Source organism: Pelodiscus sinensis, chromosome 14 (assembly GCF_052426305.1).
Source record: "Pelodiscus sinensis isolate ZL-2025 chromosome 14, ASM5242630v1, whole genome shotgun sequence".
Lineage (NCBI taxonomy): Eukaryota > Metazoa > Chordata > Testudines > Trionychidae > Pelodiscus > Pelodiscus sinensis.
This window is the reverse complement of record NC_143065.1, coordinates 21,997,666-22,018,817: the sequence shown is the minus strand read 5'-3', so window position 1 is coordinate 22,018,817 and position 21,152 is coordinate 21,997,666. Positions and strand designations below refer to the sequence as shown.

At 37.7% G+C, this 21,152-nt stretch overlaps 1 protein-coding gene across 4 annotated transcripts in view; it reads right to left on the bottom strand.

Annotated features, from left to right (window-relative positions):
- AP4E1 (adaptor related protein complex 4 subunit epsilon 1) overlaps positions 1-21,152 on the bottom strand; it is a 32,419-nt gene that overhangs the window by 10,143 nt on the left and 1,124 nt on the right. For 2 of the 4 annotated variants that reach the window (XM_089782031.1, XM_089782032.1), the window contains exons 2-16: positions 19,100-19,171; positions 17,734-17,857; positions 15,822-15,895; positions 14,029-14,150; positions 12,808-12,967; positions 11,285-11,451; positions 10,985-11,058; positions 6,854-6,976; positions 6,652-6,761; positions 6,112-6,251; positions 5,232-5,344; positions 4,979-5,097; positions 3,688-3,987; positions 2,424-2,538; positions 832-967 (exon numbers count right to left, since the gene is read on the bottom strand). In XM_089782031.1, the coding sequence (XP_089638157.1) occupies positions 832-967; positions 2,424-2,538; positions 3,688-3,987; positions 4,979-5,097; positions 5,232-5,344; positions 6,112-6,251; positions 6,652-6,761; positions 6,854-6,976; positions 10,985-11,058; positions 11,285-11,451; positions 12,808-12,967; positions 14,029-14,150; positions 15,822-15,895; positions 17,734-17,857; positions 19,100-19,171 (1,949 nt within the window). Of the gene's footprint in view, positions 1-831; positions 968-2,423; positions 2,539-3,687; positions 3,988-4,978; positions 5,098-5,231; positions 5,345-6,111; positions 6,252-6,651; positions 6,762-6,853; positions 6,977-10,984; positions 11,059-11,284; positions 11,452-12,807; positions 12,968-14,028; positions 14,151-15,804; positions 15,896-17,733; positions 17,858-19,099; positions 19,172-21,152 lie in introns of those variants that run through there. The other 2 variants (XM_089782033.1, XM_089782034.1) reach the window with 2 other exon arrangements.

Sequence of the window (21,152 nt, the reverse complement as noted above, 5' to 3'; positions counted from 1 at the left end):
GTCGTTCATGGTGGGGGGAGTGTGTGGAGGGGTTGATTTAAGCACCCATGAATAACAAAAGTTTTTTCAAGCAAATGCAAATGTAGGCACAGCTTTAGTAAACAGCGAAAACCTGTAATATATTTGATGAGGTAAAGCACTATAGAAATGCTGCATGTCATGTTTAGACTTTATTTTAAAAATCTGAGAAGAATTAATTTTCTATTCAACTAAAATTAACCTCAACACCAGCAGAGCCTAATAGCAACACTAGAATTTGCTCAAACACCACGAACAGACTCAGTGAAAGCACAAGACTTGCTGGACTTGTAAATGTCTATAGCTATAAATGGAAAGAACGAGTAGGGTTTTATGTTTTCTCCTGTGTCAATAAAAAGAGAATTTCTGACAATTCACATTTCAGAAATTCTTTGACAGTATTTGTGAGGAATATCCTGCTGTTCCAGGATATTTTAAAGATGCTAAATCCCATGTAAATAATTAAACTGTGTGGAATTATAGTTATTCTCAGCTCTCTGTAATTTTAGAGAATTTTCGTTATTACAGAATTTTGTACTTCATGAACCATGAGATTTGTAAAAGTATGCATTTTCTCTGCATTAGTTTCTTCTAGTTAATCTGGCAAAAAGTATCCTTGATTGTTTCTTTCTTGTATTCTCGATTAGCATAGTTTTTGTTTGTTTTTGTTTTTTGCGTAATAGCTCTTTCCAAGAGCCACTGTTTTAAATTAAGTCTCATGTGATTAAACAAGTAGCAAAAAGTCATCCCCTAGGAAAAATATAGGTTTAACCACACACGAAATTCTTTGAGTTCAAAGATAGAATAACTCACTCTTTCTGTCCTATCTCAGCACTATTACCAGACATGTCTGAACCAAGAGAAAGACCAGCAGGAGACTGCCGGCCAGTGAAGCCAGATGAAGACATGCTTGAAGTAAATGACAATCCATAAGGTTCAAAATTCAGTGCTGCAATACAGAAAGAACAGCATTTATCAAGATGGATCATAAAAGTGTATTTCTTTTTATTTAGCTCTTTCAGAAAAAGGTAAGTCGTTCCAGCTAAGCTTTGCCATTTCTCAGTCTTTCCATTCAGGATTTTATCCTTATTACACGGAGTTGGTCCTGTTGCTGTTTTTTTATAAAGCTTTTTTTTTTCCCCCTCAAAGAAACATACATATGCAACTGCTTAGTTCATACAAAAATTCACATACAACTTTAAAAAAAAAAATATTGACACATCAAAGTGATATTTTCTCCCCTAAAGGTATTGTCGTTACTGTTTTATTATTATTTTTAGGAGACATTGCACAGGACCAAAATAAACCAGCTTTTGCATGTGTCTTCAGACTGCATGTTCTCTAATGTTATTTGAATCCACAGTAAGTTTGACCCCCTCCATCCTCTCCTATTATCCTTTTCCTCCATGATTTTTTTAAAAGATTTGCAAACCAGGTTTTTGATCAAATCACCTTAACTGTGTCTTGTTGAACAACATACAGTTTTAAGGACTTCTGAAAGCGATGTGGTATGGATCATTTTTATATCTATACAGAAATAGTTATACTAGCCCACATATATATGAGAAGCTCTTCACTGTTTCATGCTTGCAATACTATTTTCTTGGCAATGGGGCATGTGGGCAGTCATCAAAGCTGCTATGGTTTTCTGTCACCTTTAAAAGGAGAAAATGGCCTTTTGTGTTTATAATAGTTTTCTTTGAGATAAATTACCAGACACTCAGATCATCTACAAACCATAAGGTTTTCATGTCCCTGAATACACGTCACAACAACACTGTTTAATAATTCTAACAAATTTTATCTTTTTTAAAAAGTCTGAACCAGTAGATGATATTAATGACTTTATATATTTTATTTCTGTAATTTTTTTATAAATCCATAATAAATTGCACACCAGCCTATCAACCTGGGGATGTCTGACAACATAAATGCCAGTAATTCAACCATCAATTCTTTTCCAGGAAACAAAGAGGAGCTAAATATATGTATATCCATAATCAGGGCTCGACAATTAATGTAATCTACTTGCCAGTGGCGAGTAGATTTTAGCCCAGCGCGGCCGCACAAGCGCAGTCTGCGCATGTGCAGTGTGTGGTTCCATGCAGCTGGCGAGCAGGGCTCGCTGCCGTTTGGCGATTCCAGTCCATAACCAATATTAAGTACTTTATAGTGTGATTTTTTTTAATATTACCCATTTTCACAGTTAAGATTTCATTTCCCAGAAGAACAGGACATAAAACTTACAAGAAAGCCACAAGTACCTACCTTGCTTAAGAAAACCAAAATGCTAGAACTATCCATACTACACACAAGACCAGTGTTCCCTCTAAACTGCAGGGCAGAACAGTGATTTGTTAAGATTTGGCTAATCATACATTTAATAAATACAATTCAAAAGTCACCTTTTTCCTGAGAAAGCTTCTCCTCCTGTCTCTGGTGATGAGGTTTATATGGTGCTGCACCACAGCTAAGTCCTTCAGCCACATACCCATCTAGGAAAGATAAGGAAGCATCTACCTACATTGAATTCAGAGAGACAGTACTAATCAGACTCAGCCCACTAAATAAAACTAATGCTTCTTAATAAAGGAACATTCCATTTTATAAAATTTCACAGCTCTCAAACCTCTATCACTAAAGATAATGTAGTCCGTACTTATACTGTTGTCCAAGGGTACCATACATAAAAGGCACTGAGACAACATATTAAAACAGAACATCAGTTTGGATGGTAGGTCTTAGATGCAATTAGCTTCCCTACAATTTTCCAGTCTCACTGGTATGTTTGAATAAGATATCTTGAACAAAAGAACTTTCATCTTGATACAATCTAACTGAACACCATGTAAATATACTAATTTTATAGTAAAAATAGTCAGGAAGGTAAACATTTCCCTTCCTAAATGCAGTACCTCAATTCAACTATTAATAGGATGTTCTAATAAAATCCAGAGCCACAAGCTAATACTGCATAACACTGGACACACAAAAAGGCTGAATATTCCTTCCTAAAAAACATCTTATAAAATAACAAATATGAATGCAGCATAGCAAATGACAGCTTCATTGCTCATTATCTCCTCCTGTCACTAGTAGGGATGTAAGAGTGTAGCCGTTTAAATGGTTAACTGATACGCATGAGCTTATCGGTTACTCAAATGGTTATACACGGCTCACAGTACAGCTTCTGCTACAGAGGCAGCAGCATGGGGCAGCAGCCAGCTGCCCAGGAGCAGGGAGGGAGCCAGTATTTGCTGGAAACCGGCTTTGCATGCATCAGCTCCTGGGGAGCCACCTGCTGCCACTTTGTATCAGAAACAGCAGCGCAGGGTGGCAAGTGAAAGCCAGTACGCTCAGAAAACCGGCTTACGGCATTCTTTAGCTCCCGAGGAACTGGCTGCTGCCCCACATGTAACTGTATAACCACTGAAATTTTCAACAGTTACACGGTTACCAAATCGCATGCATTTTAACATCCCTTATCACCAATACATTAGGACTTATCGAGAATCCTGTTAAGAGTACTTATTGCTATTCATTTTAAATAATTTGACAGATTTGCATCTTTCCATTCAGACAGATCTAAATATATTAATCATTTTAAATACATCTTTTAGACAAATACAAGAACGTGTAAGCACGAAATACATGTTACAGTTATCTCACCACTGTCTCACAACTGGCATCAAGTGGAAGCAAATTTTTCATCAGCTCCTTGTTTTCACACAGATGTTTTAATTCAAAGGCATATTGCCTCGTGCAGGTGTCTAGAGAAGTGCTGAATTCCTGGATTAGTTTATCAACTGTTTTTGAACAGGGGATGCGGGATGCCATTTTAGTGATTGCTGACATAATCCAGGCTTTAGTTTCAGAAGTAACAAAGGTCTGCTTCAATAACCTGTACAGTTTTGTTATAATGATTTCTGGATCACCATCATTTATAAGGTAGAAATATTCCCCCAAAACCTGTGAGCAATACACAAATGTAACAGACATTCAGTTTCAAAGGCATCAGTGCTTTCTTCTTTGAAATTAATATGTAATGGTAATACTCCAATATAAAAACCAACTCACATTGAACAAACTATTACAAGATAAGGAAATCCTTTAAGTTCAGGACTTTAGAAGGAATTTTTAGATTATATATCCACCTAAAACAAAAGCAAGCAATATACTATGGAAAGAGATATAGGGTCTACCGGTTTTTTTAAATATTGCTGGCTAGTCTTCAGATTAAGATCATCTCTATTTGTATGTACACTACAAATCTGTCCACCACTTAGCATGGTAGTCAACAACCAATCCTCTTTAATGCTGAAAACAGTATAATTATTAGTGCAGAGTAGAGCAAACTATTTTCATTTAAAAAAAAAATCAATCTCAATTTAAGGTTTCTGGTAGGAAATCGATGATGTTTTCCATAACACTTGTCATGCCTACCCCAGCAATTAAAAAGTTTTCAGCATTAGATGAATGTCAAAAATGGGTCACTATCATAGTCAGCAAGGGGGTGTCGATTTTATAGAGCAGACGGGTTTTTCCAAGCTATATTTCAATTTTAAACAGAAAATACTTGAGATTACATTTTACTGTGTTTGTAAAAATGTAAATGAAATCCATCAATGGGATGCCAATTTTTCATTCATTAAATCAAGTATCTGCCTAGTAATTATTTAGCTCAGTAGCTATATAAGCACAATCTGCTCAGTTTCCACCTTCCAATTCAAGTAGAATCTATTTACTTTCACAGATGTCACAGAATACAAGTTCAGCAGCTAGGCAGATCATCATAAGGCTAAGACTGAATTTCATAAACACATACAGCCTTTCTGTCTTCTCCAGATTAAATCTCAGGCCACTGAAATAGGTGCTCATTTTTTTAAAGAGAATATAAAGTTCAAAACTTAAGACAGGTAGTTTTCACATCCATCATATTTTCATACTGCATCAACCTTACCCAACTCATAACTTGAATAAATTTCTGTGGATAAAAAGTATCTTCCCCCTCTAGCAAAGAAAGGTAAGACTGGACAGCATAAAGCCGTAGCTGCCCATCTTCCTTTTCATCATCAAATCCTAAAAAGAAAATGACACATTAAATATTTGTTTGGAAACTTATGCTGCAAGTGTTAGAGAATTCAAGACAGATTTACAAACTTAAAAGCAAATGAAGCATGTCTTCTCTTTACAAAATGCCGTAAAATACCCACCTTCAGCCAGCAGCCTCAAGAAGTTGTTTGGGATGTCAGGATGCATTACATCTCCTCCTACCAAAAACACTGCATTCATAGTCTGAATGAACCACTCATTGTCAGGGGCATATGTGTCCAAAATGTTAAGGGAAGATTATATAAATACTGAATATTAATATATATATTACAATCTTACAAAAAATCTAAAAAGTTTTAAGGGTACATACAGAATATCTGAACAGACAAGCGTGTGGTAGCTAAATGATTTCCAAGCTAAAGAAGGAGAAAAGTACGAAAGGGGCAGTTTCTGCAGAGCCTGTGGCTCCAAAAATGTTACTATATGGAACTGTGAATCTTTTGTATTGTGTTTTGCCATCTTAAAACATGCATCCTGGTTGTCCTGCGGTGTTCTAATTTCTTAAGTACACTTTTTGGACTAAAATAGATTTTTTTCTCCAAACACAACCATAACATGTTCCACAATTACCTATTTTAGTGGGAGAACTGAACTCTACTTGGAAAACAATTCTCACAATTAGGAAATGCTGAAGTCTGGTTCAATAAAGCACTAAAGTCCCTTTCTCCTTCATACTACAAAGTACGTTTTTAAAAGTTTTCTTTTAAGATAAGGTTTATAATATTAACTTAAAATGTGAATTCCAAAGCAAAAGCCAAAACCTTCAATGTCCTTTACTTCATGATGATATAAACTATGCTGAGGTTATTATTTCTTCTGTTTATTTTATTTTTACATTTGAAATAAAGAATTATAGTATCGCTTCTCTCTTTTTTTTCCTGGTAGACCACAAAATAATCTTTGGAGGATGTGAACAATGAGGTCACATAAAGCTATAACAGAAACTCTGGCTCTAAATTTTCAATTAAAAGAAAAGGATATTTCTCAGCTAGTTCTGCTATTTTACCAGTTAAGTTAATGATGGTATATTCTTCTTTGCTTTGCCTTACATAGTCCAGCATCTTTTGAACTATGATAGTTATATTCTGTCCGTTGGTAATTCTATAGAGAAGCTCTAATGTCTGAAGAGGAAAACAAAAACCAAAAAATTTATCTCTAATCACACAACACAGGAGCAACACACAAACAAGAACTTGATACACATGGCCAAGTTGGACAAAATCTTCAATGCATTATATTTTATTCTATCATATTGGCATTTATCTTATTAAGAAAGGTACACATTTTAGAAATGAAATATAAATTTTGTAGAAAAGGACAGGAGAAAACAAAGAGAATAAAAAGGACCAGGCTATCTATGTAACTCCCTTTACGCATTTACCAAGGCCAAACAATATAAACACGTCTGTGTTTAATGATGCTCCTCTTGCAATATTAATAGCATTTACTCTAAAATGATGCTAATAGAGCATGAACTTTAAACATTAAGCTCTGCTTGAAGGTGTTCAAAAATCAATTTACCTCCCTTTTAATGATAGGATCAGGATGGTCTAAACACTCAATTATTGTCATTTGGTGTTGAAGTGCCAGATTAGGATCCTGCTGAACAACATAAGTCAGAGCCTTTAGTCCTAGAAAATAAATTATTGCAAAGATATGATAAAGAATCCCATACAAAAGATCAGATTAAAAGCTTCTTGCTGAGATAATCAGGTATCCTTACCTAAATACTTCAAATTAATTTTAGGTGACAGAACAAATTTCCCAATGCATTTGGCAGCCTTCTCCAGCAGATCAGACTTTGGGCAAATGGTATAAATTGTTTGGACACATTCAAATAATATAGCTGGGGGAGAAAATAAAAACCAACAAATGGTAAATAGCAGTAATTAAAGAATATACATTTCTACAATAATGTTTGCATAAAAAAGCTGGTACACAAAAGTTAAAAATTGTTAGGTCAAATGACAACTGTTTCTCAGAAAACAGGCTGGGATTAAAGCAAACTAATAAACGTGCTACATATAGATTTCTGGGACCTTGAATATAATCTCATTACATATTTTAAAGAAGAATTATTGTTTGGATGTGAATAAATTTCCTTCCTTCAGCCAAGGAATAGCCCTACTGCATCTCCCACAAATGTGATTCACCTAAAGAGATGATATAGCAAGACTGTAGTATTTAAAAGATGCCAAATAATGTAACTGGACAATGGCTAAGTTGGAGTACATAGACACTACTGCAGAATGGGGTTTCAATTACTTTGCACAAGTGACTGAAAGTATTTTCTCTGCTTCATCATCCACGTACAAGGAAGATGACAGCACAGAAAGATACATCTTAATATAGAAAATTTAGCAAGCCATTATTGCTAGTAACATGTTATAGGACTGCCCAATGATTCCAACAAAAATACCAGACATACCTGACATTACGTCTTATTTAGAAAATACCAGACACTTATATTTTCTCAATTTGTTTCCTGAACAGAAAGCTCAAATACTGGACTGTCCGGTTCAAAACCGGACACCTGGCAACCCTAAATACATAGGTGAACACAGGGTGTCTGATAGAGTTTAGTATTGTTTATGTAATAAGGTGGATAGATGAAGTGTGGAAAGACGCTCAGTAGTTTGACTTTTAAAAAAAAACCACAAACACATAAGAACAGACTTCTGTCAACAACAGACAGGACTTTGAGGCCAAGCAATGGATTATTAAGTCTTTACGGACAGAAATTTATCTAAGTTTATCTAAAACCCATTTGTCATTTATGTTTAGTATATGGAAAAGTTTAAATTGATCTTGTTGAACAGAAGTCTCCACTACTCTGTTCTGACTGGCTTTCAGGTAAGACACATTCACTCACATGGACTTGGAGCCTAATCCTATTCTGACATAATGATACCTCTCTCACTGATTTCAATGACAGAAGGACTGGATTCTTGGCTATTTTCTCTTTCAAAAAATATTTATTAAAAATTTTTCAGACAATTCCAAATCCTGAAACCTGTTTTAAAAAAATAACTTCGGAAGAGATTACATAGTGCAGAGGTCTAAAAAGAAATATAAAGCAGACTTTAATGGTTTATCACTGCTGACTATCACAGCAGCTGCTAGGAAGTCATGAATAACCAAGATCAACAAACCTATGACAAAGACAAAAAGGACAAGAACTCAGAGGCATAACTCCTGGTGGCTGTGTCTACACTGGGCCACTTATTCCGGAAATGCAGCCGCTTTTCCAGAATAACTTGCCAGCTGTCTACACTGGCTGCTTGCTTTTCCGGAAAAGCAATGACGATCTAATGTAAAATTGTCAGTGTTTTTCCAGAAAAACTATGCTGCTCCCCTTCAGGCAAAAGTCCTTTTCTGGAAAAACTGTTCCGAAAAAGGGCCAGTATAGACAGCACAGTAGTCTTTTCCGCAAAAAAGCCCCGATCGCGAAATTGACCATCGGGGCTTTTTTGCAAAAAAGTGCGTCTACATTGGCCACGGACACTTTTCTGGAAAAGCATCCTGCCAATGTAGACGCGCTTTTTCCGGAAATACTTATAATGGAAAACTGTTCCGTTTTAAGCATTTCCGGAAAAGGGTGCCAGTGTAGACGTAGCCCTTGAGAAAAAAAATATTTCCACTGAGAAAAAGTACCAGGGAAACTAAATGGAGTGAAAGAAAGGAGATACATATTAATCTTTTAGGTTACCAGTTTAGGTTAGTCAACAGCAAAATTCAACATACATTTTCATATTGACTTGGATCATAGATTCTTTAGCACTTTATAAACAGTTAACATGTGTGAGCAAAGGAAGCACATGTAAATTCTGTTTCCCTGTGTACATTTCATTTAAGAAGTCCCAAAATAAGCCTTTTCACATATGATTGTCTACTCTAATCCTTAGGGAATTTAACATTAAGTCAAGTATATTTAAACTCTTCTCACTGTGCATATAATTCATGTACATTAACTCTCTTGAAAGTTGCATGTATAATTCCATCATAAACGAAGAAAGCAAACCCCTCAATATCTATGTTGCTGTTCTTGCATAAAAAGCACACTTCTGACATAAACAGTAAAACACAGTAAATGAATGGTTTTAGGGTTTTACAGCTGTTTCATCAGAGTAGCATTTGCCAAAATAATATAAAGGGGGAAGGGAAAATATTCTGCTTTGTATATGCACCTCACTTTCATTTATGCTTAGAAATTACACCTAGTAAAGAAAATAACAGACTCCTAGACGTTTGGGGTGTATGTTCTACTGTTATTCAGCCACCTTAAAAACCAACTCTTAATTGTTTATTAATCACTAGCAACATTTATGGTTTCATTTTAAAACCATGAAATACAGTAGACTGCCGATAATCTGGAATCTTTGGGACCTAGGTGGTGCTGGATTATCGGATATGCAGATCTATCACAAGGTACTATAAACTGGTTTTATATATAAGGGGGGGGAGGGGGGGAAGAGAGAGAGAGAGAGAGAGAGAGAGAGAGAGAGAGAGAGAGAGAGAGAGAGAGAGCGCACATATACTGTATATAGAGTGTTTTTAACCCTTTTTATTGTAGTACAAGCACTGTCCAGAGTCACACAATACCAGTGGCAGACTGACTCGGTCCCGTCCGGTTTCTCTCAGTTCAGCTGCTACCGCTGCTGCCTTGTGACTCGTTTTTTGCTGAAGCTCACTCACTAGACTCTTGCCATTTTGATGCCGGACTATCGGGAGTGCCATACAACTGGATGCTGGACTACTGGAGTTTTACTGTACTTCATTTTTAAAGTGGAACAGTTTTTAATTTAGCATCCTAGAACCATATATATTTGTGCTTCAAAGGGACAGCAAAAACAAAGGCAAGCAACCCACATATTTTTAAATCACTCCCTAGTTTGCAACTATTACAAGTTTGAATGGATTATTTCTTCTTGTTTCTGCTCTATTGTCAAATATGGTTCCCCACCACAAAGAGAGAATAATTTAACATGGTTGTTTGCAACAACTATAAAAGGTACAGTAGAGTCTTATGCCAAAACATGTTTGCAAGTGCATTAGTGCAAATGCGCTCCAGAAATATTTTAAAACAGGTATTAGAGATCAAAATGACATCACAAATAGAGGTGTGAAAGGTTAACCTGGTGATGCTTAACAGTTCTGGTTAATCAATGGGGTCTGAAGCAGCTCCCTGCTTACCAAAGCAGGGGGTTGCTCCAGCCCCATGGGCAGCAGCATGTAGGCCCTCCAACTTGCTCTCCCCTTTAATCAGTTAAACGTCACATTTAACCAATTAAACAGGATTTTATATCCCTAATCACAAATGTGTTTGTAAAAGGAAAGGATGTTACACAGACAGACACACACTTTTTGTTAAGTTTCTCAACAACTAATCATGTGAAGTATTTAAAAAAAAACAACAACTGAGGTCAGTGCTTTCTTTTGACATGCAGGTCAGTATCACCCTGTACTTTTTTTAAAGTTAGGTACTATAACAAATACATCTGTGCAGCTGATGATTTTGCAAGTACATGACGCTGCATACCTGAGGAAAAGATCAAGCCCAACACAGTACACAGCAGTGTGAAGGCAAAAAAAATTTGGATATTAAAATATTTAGTTTTCCATTAAATAAATTTTCACTTCAATAACATTTCAAAAAAATTCAGAGGAATATGTAATTTCTGTTCATATGTTAACATTACATTTCCTTGCTTTATAATTCACCAGTCACAATACTCCATTTTATTTTCTTACCATGTTACTCAGCAAAAGAATAGTTACTCATGTCAAAAGAATAATTAGAACACATTTTCATTTTCTGCACATATTTGTATTTATACAATATATTCTCACCCACCATATGTAATATTATGATTTATCTCTGCTCTTCTTAAAGACTCATCCAGAACCTCATACATTAGTTCACTTGTCCTGTTACAAAATAAGAATTATAAGAAACTTGTTTCGGAAGCACAGCAAGTTAATCACAAAAAAAAAAATGAACAACTCCCTCACCCACCCACAGACACCTGAATGTACCTTAGTGAAAAAATAACACACACTAAAAAAAAAAGTTGTGTGTTACCAAAAAAATAACTGAATCACTGTGTATTCTTTCTATTTTCAAAGACTGTATTACATACAAGAAACTGGTTACCTTGGATCATCTTTTCCTAACAGCCCCAGTATTCTTAAGAGCTGAATTTGTAACCATGGCGCTGGCACACTGTGGTAATTGAAGTCTATAGGAAGCTTTCCTCCCACTACCTGCTTTAGAATGGTTACAAAGCTCTCTGTCAAATCCTTGTATCCAGATGCATTTTCCTAGACATGGAAAAGAAAAAAACAATTCAAATATTTTAAATACAGTGCTTCAGACATACAACATAAAGCTACAAAATGAATATATCTTTTTAGCTAGTTGTTCAATTAACTGTTCCCTTCCTTAACCCAGGGGTGGGCAATAAGCAGTCCATAAGCCAGATGCAGTTTGCCAAAGTTGGCCCCCCGGTGGGCTCGCAGAAGTGTTATTTATTTGCATGTGCTTAGGTACAGCTGCTCGCAATTCCTGCTGGCTGCGGATTGCTGTTCCTGGCAAATGAACACCAATTCCAGCAGCTCCCATAGGCTGAGAATGGTGATCTGCAGTCAACGGCAGCTGAAAACAGCAGTACCTGTGGACACGCAGGTAAAAAATGCATTTGACAGCCTGTCAGGGGCTAACCCTGGTGAATTGCATCCGGCCCTCTTATTGCCCACCGCTGCCCTAATCCATAATTTCTTCCTTTCAAACTCCAACATTAACTCTTTTTTGCTTTAAGCTTAAAGTGTTATCTCTGTATTTTCAACAAGACTGTGAATATGACAAAGCATTTCCCGTGCACTGCTCCACTGAATATACAGACAATCCTCAGCATAACCTAGAAAATAATAGAAAAAAAGCCAATTTGGACATAAAAACAGATCCATTATGCCAAAGGTGCTGATTGCCAGGGTCAGGCTCCAAACAAGTCAGCTAGAGATTGTCACAGCTTGAAATGCTAATTAATATAATACAGACTACTATGATCACCTTCATAACTAACTGACACGTTGACAGACCGTCCTTTCAGAAGATTTTAAGAGAGATGTTCCTACTAGGGATGTAAGCGACTAGTTGACTACCCAATAATCCTAGGCACTAGACAATTGAGTCACTACTGAACTAGTTGCTTCCCCACCCCTTGCTGCCTCTGTATCACAGCCGGTTACTGTCTCTGCAGAGGGCAGGGGAAGTAGACGTACAGTGGGGGAAATGGTGTGAGCCGGGTCTGAGCAGTCCCAGCTCGTGCCGGGTCCCAGACACTGTTATTCTACTTTTTAAATGTAGTAAGAGCCGTTACTATGTTTAAAAGACAGAGCTGCAGCGTCTGGGACCCGGTGTGATCCAGGACTCAGCTGTACCAGCTTACTCCCAGTTCCAGACTGCTGTGGATCTGCTTTTTAAATTTAAAAGCAGAGCGGCAGCAAATCCCCTTATCGACTAACCGATTTTCGATGAAATTACATCGACTACGCGATTAGCTTCCTAACCGCTATTCAACACCCCTAGTTCCTACAGAACAATTTACAGTGTGTATAATAATTTAAAAAAAAAACCAGTTTATAATGTTCAGCTCTCTCTTCTAATTCTCAGCCTACCTTAACCATTTGAAGGTAAATGTGTAAAGAGGCAGCCATGACTCCAACATCCCTGTCACACAAGGCCTTCCGGAACTTGTCATGGATGTGCTGAACTTGGTTGGGAGCAATGAGATAGAATTTATACAAGGCCTGAACTGCTTTTCTTCGGATAATTTCCCTAAAGAGAAACATTCTTTTTTAAAAGATCAAACAACTTGACCCTAAACAGAAACTTCACTTCACCTAAATTGGTGACAAGTATCAGAGGAGTAACCACATTAGTCTGTATCTACAAAAGCAACAAGGAGTCCTGTGGCACCTTGGAGACAAACAGATTTATTTGGGCATAAGCTTTTCTGGGCAAAAACCCACTTTGTCACATGCATAGAGTGGAAATTACAAAGTGTTTTTTTTCTACAAAAGCTTATACACAAATAAATCTGTTAGTCTTCAAGATGCCACAGGACTCCTCATATGAACCTAAATTATTTCTCTGTATTATGAAATAAACTTTATTTTTATGAAAACTAATGACTTTGTAACACCTCACTTTTACAACTCATCACATTGTGATGCCTCAGAATTAAGTATTAAGAATTAAATATTAAACAGAAGTATTATCTTCCAAATTTAACACTGGGACAAGAGAGAGGATAAGTCATTTGGTAAAGGCCATATGGTGAGTCAGTGGCACAGCAAACTTAGAATGTAGTTGTTCCTAGAGTTAGATCATGTTTCTTCTATCTTTTAGTTTTGCATGCACACTGTACCACCTCTGTACTTTCATATATACGTAATGTTATCAACTAGTAAGCCAGATAATCAAAGGGGCTGAGCATTTACATCTTACAGTCTTCAATGGGGTTTGTGCATGTTCAGCTTCTCTAAAAATCAGGCATAGATCTTTCTATGATGTAATGAATTGCACAGGTACAAACACTTAACTCACATACATTGTGTACCCGCATCTCCACAGGTGTAAGTTACATGACATTTATCCATCAACAATGTTTAAGCAAAACAAAACTTATCCATTATACGGTCAAGAGTGCATGAAGTAAAAGACAGATAACACAAAAGGAAACTTTGTATATGAACACAAAGTTGAGAATGATGACTAAGGAAGGTTTCAGACCAAAAATTGTATGTAGGAGAAATATTTAAGTACTAAAATAAAATCTATAAATTTTAGGTCATTCCAAATTTATAGCACAGCTTGAAAGCCAAGTGAATACGTACTTAGAATGCTGAAGTTTGTCTTCTATGAGAGGAAGTACAGCTGGAATCATTTCTCGTGGAAAGATCTGGCTGACAACAGTAAGTGCCATACATACTTCAACCAAGTTAGTGCTCTGCAAGTCCTGTCACAATCATCAAAATAACAAAATGGTCATTTCTAATTTAAACTATGGGAAACTTGATCTTTTCATTTCTAAGGCCAAATGTGTGGAAGCTTCCACATTTTATGTTATATTGGAAAGCACTGCCCTCTAGTGCTCTTCTAATTAAGGTACTGTTTGATTGTTCTGTTAAATTTTCATTGCATTTGTTTAATATTGCAACCAAATTTGAAATTACAGCTACAGGAAAAGTATGAATTAGATTCCCATAAGAAACTACAACAAAGTTATTTTTCATGGATAACACTAGGCTGGAGAGATTGGTAGATATACTGGAGGGTAGGGGCCTAGACAAACCAAATGACTGGGCCAAAGAAAACTGACGAGGTTTAACAAAGACAAGTGCAGAGTCCTGCACAGAGGACAGAATTCCATGCACTGTTACAGGCTGGGGATTGAATGGCAAAGAGCAGTTCTACTGAAAAGGACCTGGGAATTACAGTAAATGAGAAGCTGGATATAAGACAATGGTGTGCTCTTGTTGCCAAAAACACTAATGGCACATTGGGCTGCATTAGATGGGGCATTGCCAGCAGATCGAGAGAAGTGATTATTCCCCTATATTCGGCACTAGTGAGGCACATCTCTATTACTGGGTCCAGTTTTGGACCCTCCACTACAGAAAGCATGTGGACAAATTGGAGAGAGTGCAGCGGAGGAAAATGAAAATGATTTGGGAGATAGAGCACATGACTTACAAGAATAGGCTGAAAAAACTGGGCTTGTTTAGTCTGCAGAAGAAAAGAATGAGGGGGGATTTGATAGGAGCCTTCAACTAGCTGAAAGGGCATTCTGAAGAGGATGGAGAAAGGCTGTTCTCAGTGGTGGCAGATGACACAAAAAAAGAAAGATAGGCCTCATGTCGCAGTGAGGGTGGCCTAGATTGGATATTAGGAAAAAAATATTCTAGTATTAGAGTGCTTCCCTAGGGAAGTAGTGAAATCTCCAAACTTAGAGGTTATTAAACAGCGACTGGCAACCTAGGCTGGTGAGTGGGTTGCATGAGTGGCCCTCCATCTCAATGGGCCACAAGACTGTTATAACCAAGACAGTCCCCCAGGATAAGGTAGTTTTGCTAACTGTGCTTGCATACCTAGAATTTGTGGGATGTGCTGACTGAAACATAGCAATGCTCTGATTGGATGCAAAGGGAGCACACAGGTTTTACAGTCAATGTTGTGTGCAATCAGTACACACCTAATTTTGCATGCTCTTCTTTTATGTTCGTGTGACTTTAGTAATACTGGTAGGGAAAAAACAACAGATAGAAACCAGTAGAATCTGGCAACCCGGAGCATGAACAATAAACAAAATGTCTTGTGGGCCACACATAGAACCCTGATGGGCCACATGTCACCCTTGGGCTGCAGGGTGCTCACCACAGTTTTTAAGGCCAGGTTTGACAAAGTCCTGGCTGTGATGATTTAGATGGGGTTGCTCCTGCTTTAAGCAGAGGGTTAGACTCCTGAGCTCTCATCCAACCCTAATTGTCCATGATTTTTATGTCAGTGTTAACTGACAAACAAGTAGATTTTATTAATGAATACATAGTGTAGAATTAAATTGGTGTTATACTTAGACTGGCCTAAAGTTAGCACAATGTTTTTCTCCAAACCTCAGATAAAGCTGTACCTTCACAACTGTGTTGACAAGCAGAAGCAACAGTTCATGATTTTCATGGAGGAATAAAGAAACAGCCAAGTAACCTACAAAAGAAAAAAAAAACCTCCATCACCACTATTCCAGTAATAAACTATTTCAAAACTTTAAACAGAAGAATGTAAGACATCTAGAACACAAGAGCAGATGACTCCAGTCGTGGGTAAAAATACTAGTAGATTATATGATTTTTGTGGGTAAATCTAGACAGGAGAAGAAAGAAAAGGACTCTGCAGCAGTGATTTTCAGAGCTGCAGTTAACTGACTTCCAAGACTTGCCGCCACGTGAGGTTTGCTGCATAGATGTGCCCTATTATCTTTTCATGTCAGGATTTTAGTTAACTGTTTTTCATAATAGAGTTACTTGGTGATAGCTTGTCATAGTGTTCACTAAGGATGGACCTGAAACCTACAAACTGTCCAAAATTAAGACAAAATAAACCCATCAGATCTAAAGCGCTGAGGATAACATATAAGAGGCAATGAATTAGAAAATGAATGCTTTTTTCACATTGACAAAATTATATTTTTCCTAGACCAGACAACTACCTCTAAGCAGCCTGCACATCATATTTAAGAAAAGAGACACCTAGAGCAAGTTTTAGTTGTAAGAAAATTGTGTCCCAATTCCTAAAGTAAGTAATTCAATACTACATACGTTCTAATGTTACTCAATTATTCTTTTATTTATTTTGAGTCCCCAGCTGACCCCGGGTTCTGGGGAAATGCTGTGTGGCACTCGGGATCAGCTGGGGAGTCCTGAACTGACCCCAGGGTCCAGGGCTGCCCCTTTGAAACGTGTGTGGAGGCTGCCGCAGAAAGCCTAGGATAAGTTGCGAGCCTCCAGCTGACCTCGGATTCTGCTGCCATGCAGAGCCCAGGATCAGCTGGACAGTCCCTATCTGACCCCGGTCTCCACGGCAGCTGCCCCTTTGAAATGCCAGAGGCGGCATTTTAAAGGAGCAGCCTTGGAGCCCAGGGTCAACTGGGCACTCCAGCTGATCCCGGGCTCCTAATGTACTGCCCCTTTGAGGCACCGGAGCAGCATTTCCAAGAGGCAGTGCAATGTGGAGCTTGGGATCAGCTGGGGACTCCAGCCAACCCTGGGCTTCGCTGTATGCTGCCCCTTGGAAATGCTGCCCCGGAGCTTCAAAGGGACAGTGCTGGGGACTCTAGCTGATCCCAGGCTCCATGCAGTGCTGCCCCATTGAAACGCGCCACGGTTAAATTTTTTAATCTCTTGACAGCGCTATATTTATAACAACTATATGTAAAGTTCCCAGCTGGAAACTCATCTTCAAGTAGATGTGTTTCTTTGAAAGACACACATTTCCTTTTAAAGTGTATGCCACTTGTATTTACTGGTATTTATATCCAAAATTAATAAATAAGAGAGAGGTCTGTTTTTATGGTTTCCACTCTGTACCCATTTTTAGCCAAGTAAAGCGCTCTTTAAAATTCAAATAATTTTGTATTTTCAAATTTTGAAATATTAAGTTTTCCTGTGGGATGAAAGAGTGATGTCATGTGTCACTCTGCATCCTGCAGCCTTTCCCTACACCCTATGCTCGGGGGAGCCGGGAACCATGAGGCCTCTCTCCTTTCCCATGTTCGGAGGGAGAGGGCCAAGCCTGGCCACACGTAGTTTGGTCTGGCCCAACCCCCTGGAGCCTGGGAGGGAGAAGGCCAACCCTGGCACGGCCTTGGCCAGGAAAGGTAGGGTTAGGGTTATGGTTATGCTGCAGCAGAATGGTGGATAGGGGGGAGGAGGGAGAAGGGGACAGAGCAAGGGCCCGGATGGCGAGGAGAGAAGGGGCCCAGGCTCATCGGATTCTTGTGGCAATTCTGAGCACAATTTTAAGATGTACCAGTCTTATATACATACCAACTCTTTTTTCTAAAAGGTTTCCCTGTTGTGCTAGTTTAATAGCATGGATATATCCGAAAGATGACTCATATCCCAGCATTTCACAATAGATAAGTCTCACCATACATTCTTTCATCAGCCTCTGAAATATCAATAATGAAATATTAATTGTATAAGTGCTCTATTTATTTTTGCAGCTCTAATATATTAAGGTTTGATGCTGAATCATATATATATTATAAATAAAAACACTACTTTTCTAAAATCAGCATTTAACATTTCTAAAATGAAAATGTATCAATATATGATGTGATACTAATGCTTCAAAACAAATTTAAATAAAACTACAATTGAACATCAAATTCCATGCACAAAGATCAGTTATCTGGCATCCTTGCAATCAAAATGATGACCATAATGGGTATTAAAATGAATCTTCAAAAGGCACTGCACTATCGTATCTACAATATTACAAACATACTTGTAGCAACAATGGAAATAAAATGATCAGTACAGCCACAAATGGGGGAGGAAAGGTTCCATTACATAATCTCTCTATAGAAAACATTTTTATAATGTGGACCACAACTTTATGAAGTCAATAGCAAATGACAGATTAAATAGGATCTTCCAATGTGACTATGTAGCAACAAGACAGATTCCTTAAGTGTCTGTACACATATAGAGTTATTCAGGAATTCCTGAATATCATGCCCATTCCAAAATAAGGGCATCCACACATGGAGATATTCCAGAACTATTGTTCTTTAAATTCACACACTACCTTAATCCAAATCATCTTTCAAGTATAGATAATTCCAAAATTGCATATACTGTGGGGTAGTGAATGCTAGATTAGAGAGGTAATTATGAACACAGAAGCATCTCATGATTGACTGAAATCTGTAATGATTAATCTGCATTAGATAATTCCCTTGACTAATCTCGTGCAACCAGTGGGTGGTAATTTGACAGACGGCAAAACCAATGTTCAAAGATGGCACAAACAGATGGGTGAGCGCGCTGTAGAACTGCACTTGGGAGGATTAATTGGACTTGTTCAGCTGCACAACCTGATTTCCCTACCTACATTAGTACTGCCAGACTGCAGAATGACCACTATAACAAAAGTGGCAATATTCGCTCCAAGTACAGTTACAGTGGTGCTCACACTGCTTGCCCACCACTGCAAAACCCTGGGCATAGACATAATCTGTATTACAAGTACAGCATGTTCTTGTAATGGTACTAACAGATACAAGATTTCCCTAATGTAGACCAACTTCAGAAGTATTCACTCACCCTGCCAAGCAGAAGTCTGCACATTGTTATTCTTAAATTCAGTCTACGGTAATGATAGATTTACCACTAAGATAAAACTTACAAGTGTTGTAGTGGGAGCAGAAATTGTTGCTTTCAAATTAGTTTGTTCCTGATGTATTAATTTTTCTTCCTCCTATAAAAGAATAATTTAAACATTTTTAAGAACTTGCATAATTTGGGGGGAAACAAAAATGAATGATGGCAAGGAAAGCATAATCTAGTAGAAATCTATCAAAAATCATATATAATCTTATTTATTTCTTGTATAAATATTAAAGAACTATTACACTTGCAGAAAATATCATTATATTTACAACATCAAAGGGTTTCACTAGATTTCCATTTTTTTTTAAAGCACAGAAAATGGTGTATGTTTCATATCTGCATTTTCAACTGCTCACTCTTTCACTAGAGTATACAGAAGTTGATTGATTTTAAATGGTCTTATGGTACTTTGTTTATATTCTTGGACTTGGAAAATATTTTAAAGTAGAAATGCTTTTCTGCAGACATTTTGCAAGCACAGCAAGTTAGGACTTAGATGAGACCTCTAGCGCCTCATCAGGAAAACTGGTAATTCAGCCTGTAACACTCCTTCTTATCAGTGTTTATCTACACTTGTGCTTGTTAGAAAAAACTTCTTGTTCACAGGGTCATAACCCCCACACTCCCATCCACACATCCATGAACAAAGTTTTGCTGCAGCAAGTGAAAATGTGGATGCTGCTTTGTGGGCAGGCGCACTTCACTGTGGATAAAGCAGAAACCCCCCTTGTTGGGTGTGAAAGTATTTTGTTGACAAAAGTGCCAACAAAGAGTGTTCACGCAAGCTGACTTATAGCGACAAGGCTGCGTCAACTAGACACAACCTTATACTGAAAACATACCCAAAATTGGTACTAAAATAATACACAGTGTGATGTCAGGGGACATTCGTGATGGATTATTTTGGATGATTGATAAGACTAAGGTTCTGCCCACTTGTACAGCTTGTCGTCTTAGAAACAATAAGGAATGTACCTAAGTAGTGGCCACATTACATCATGTTATTTACTTCTATGACTACAAAAAACTAAATTTCTGTATATTGCATTCATATTTATTTCCTGAATTAAACTGGAAGAAAGGCCTGTACAATGGTTAGGGCTGTAGATTGTGGTTTTGGGACCCTACTCGGTCACTGCCTTGTGTGTGACTATGGACAAACCATTTAACGTCTCTGTGCCATAAAACAAATTCACAGCACTTCTCTACCTGGGGCAAAGAGGTAAAGATATTAATTATAAATATTCAGAGGATTAGAGCATTAGTCTGTAACTTTACAAACAACTATTAAAAAAAGTACTCCCATGGCACCTTAGTGACTAACAAAAATATATGTACACTGTTATGAGTTTTTGTGGGCAAAACATATTTTTGTCAGTCTCTAAGGCTCTCTTTGATTAAAGAAATGCGGCTCCTGCTGGTTCTGAGCCGTGCACCCGGACTGATCATGGCCGGACGCTCTACACACGGCGTCCCAGCGCCTGGAGGAAGAAGTGTGTGACAGTGGCAGCTCCAGGACCCAGGCATTAGGTTAGAGAAGGGGAGGAATGGGGGTGCCTGGCTCTGGAGGAGAGAGGGATTGGGTTAGGGTGGGGGGGAGTGGGAAGGCTGAAGTACCTTAAACTCAAAGTCTTCATGGATGCAGAATAAGGCAACCAACACAGATGTCATATTTAAATTCCATGGCAAAAAAAAGAATCAGCATGTACCTGGCTTACACTGTGTTTCTTTAAAGCAAATTCAAAGGCTATTGTTTGCCAGGCTGAAGCAATTCTTCGGAGACATGAGTCTCTCCCTTATTGTTTTTGAACCTCTCATATTTGTAATCTGGGACAGACCTGAATTTTTAGAACTATAAAAAAAGCCATAATCTTCATAAGTTTAAAAAAAAATGAGGAAACCATACCAGAGATCAACAAGCTGGAGTGAAACAGACACTTCAAATTGTGCTAATTTACTTCTCAGTTCAGTTTAATTTTTAAAAATTCACAGGTCATAATAGGGCAGTAGTGTTAAATTTAAAATACATGGTGTAGATGCTTTTGTGTGTGAGAGAATATTAGTGTATT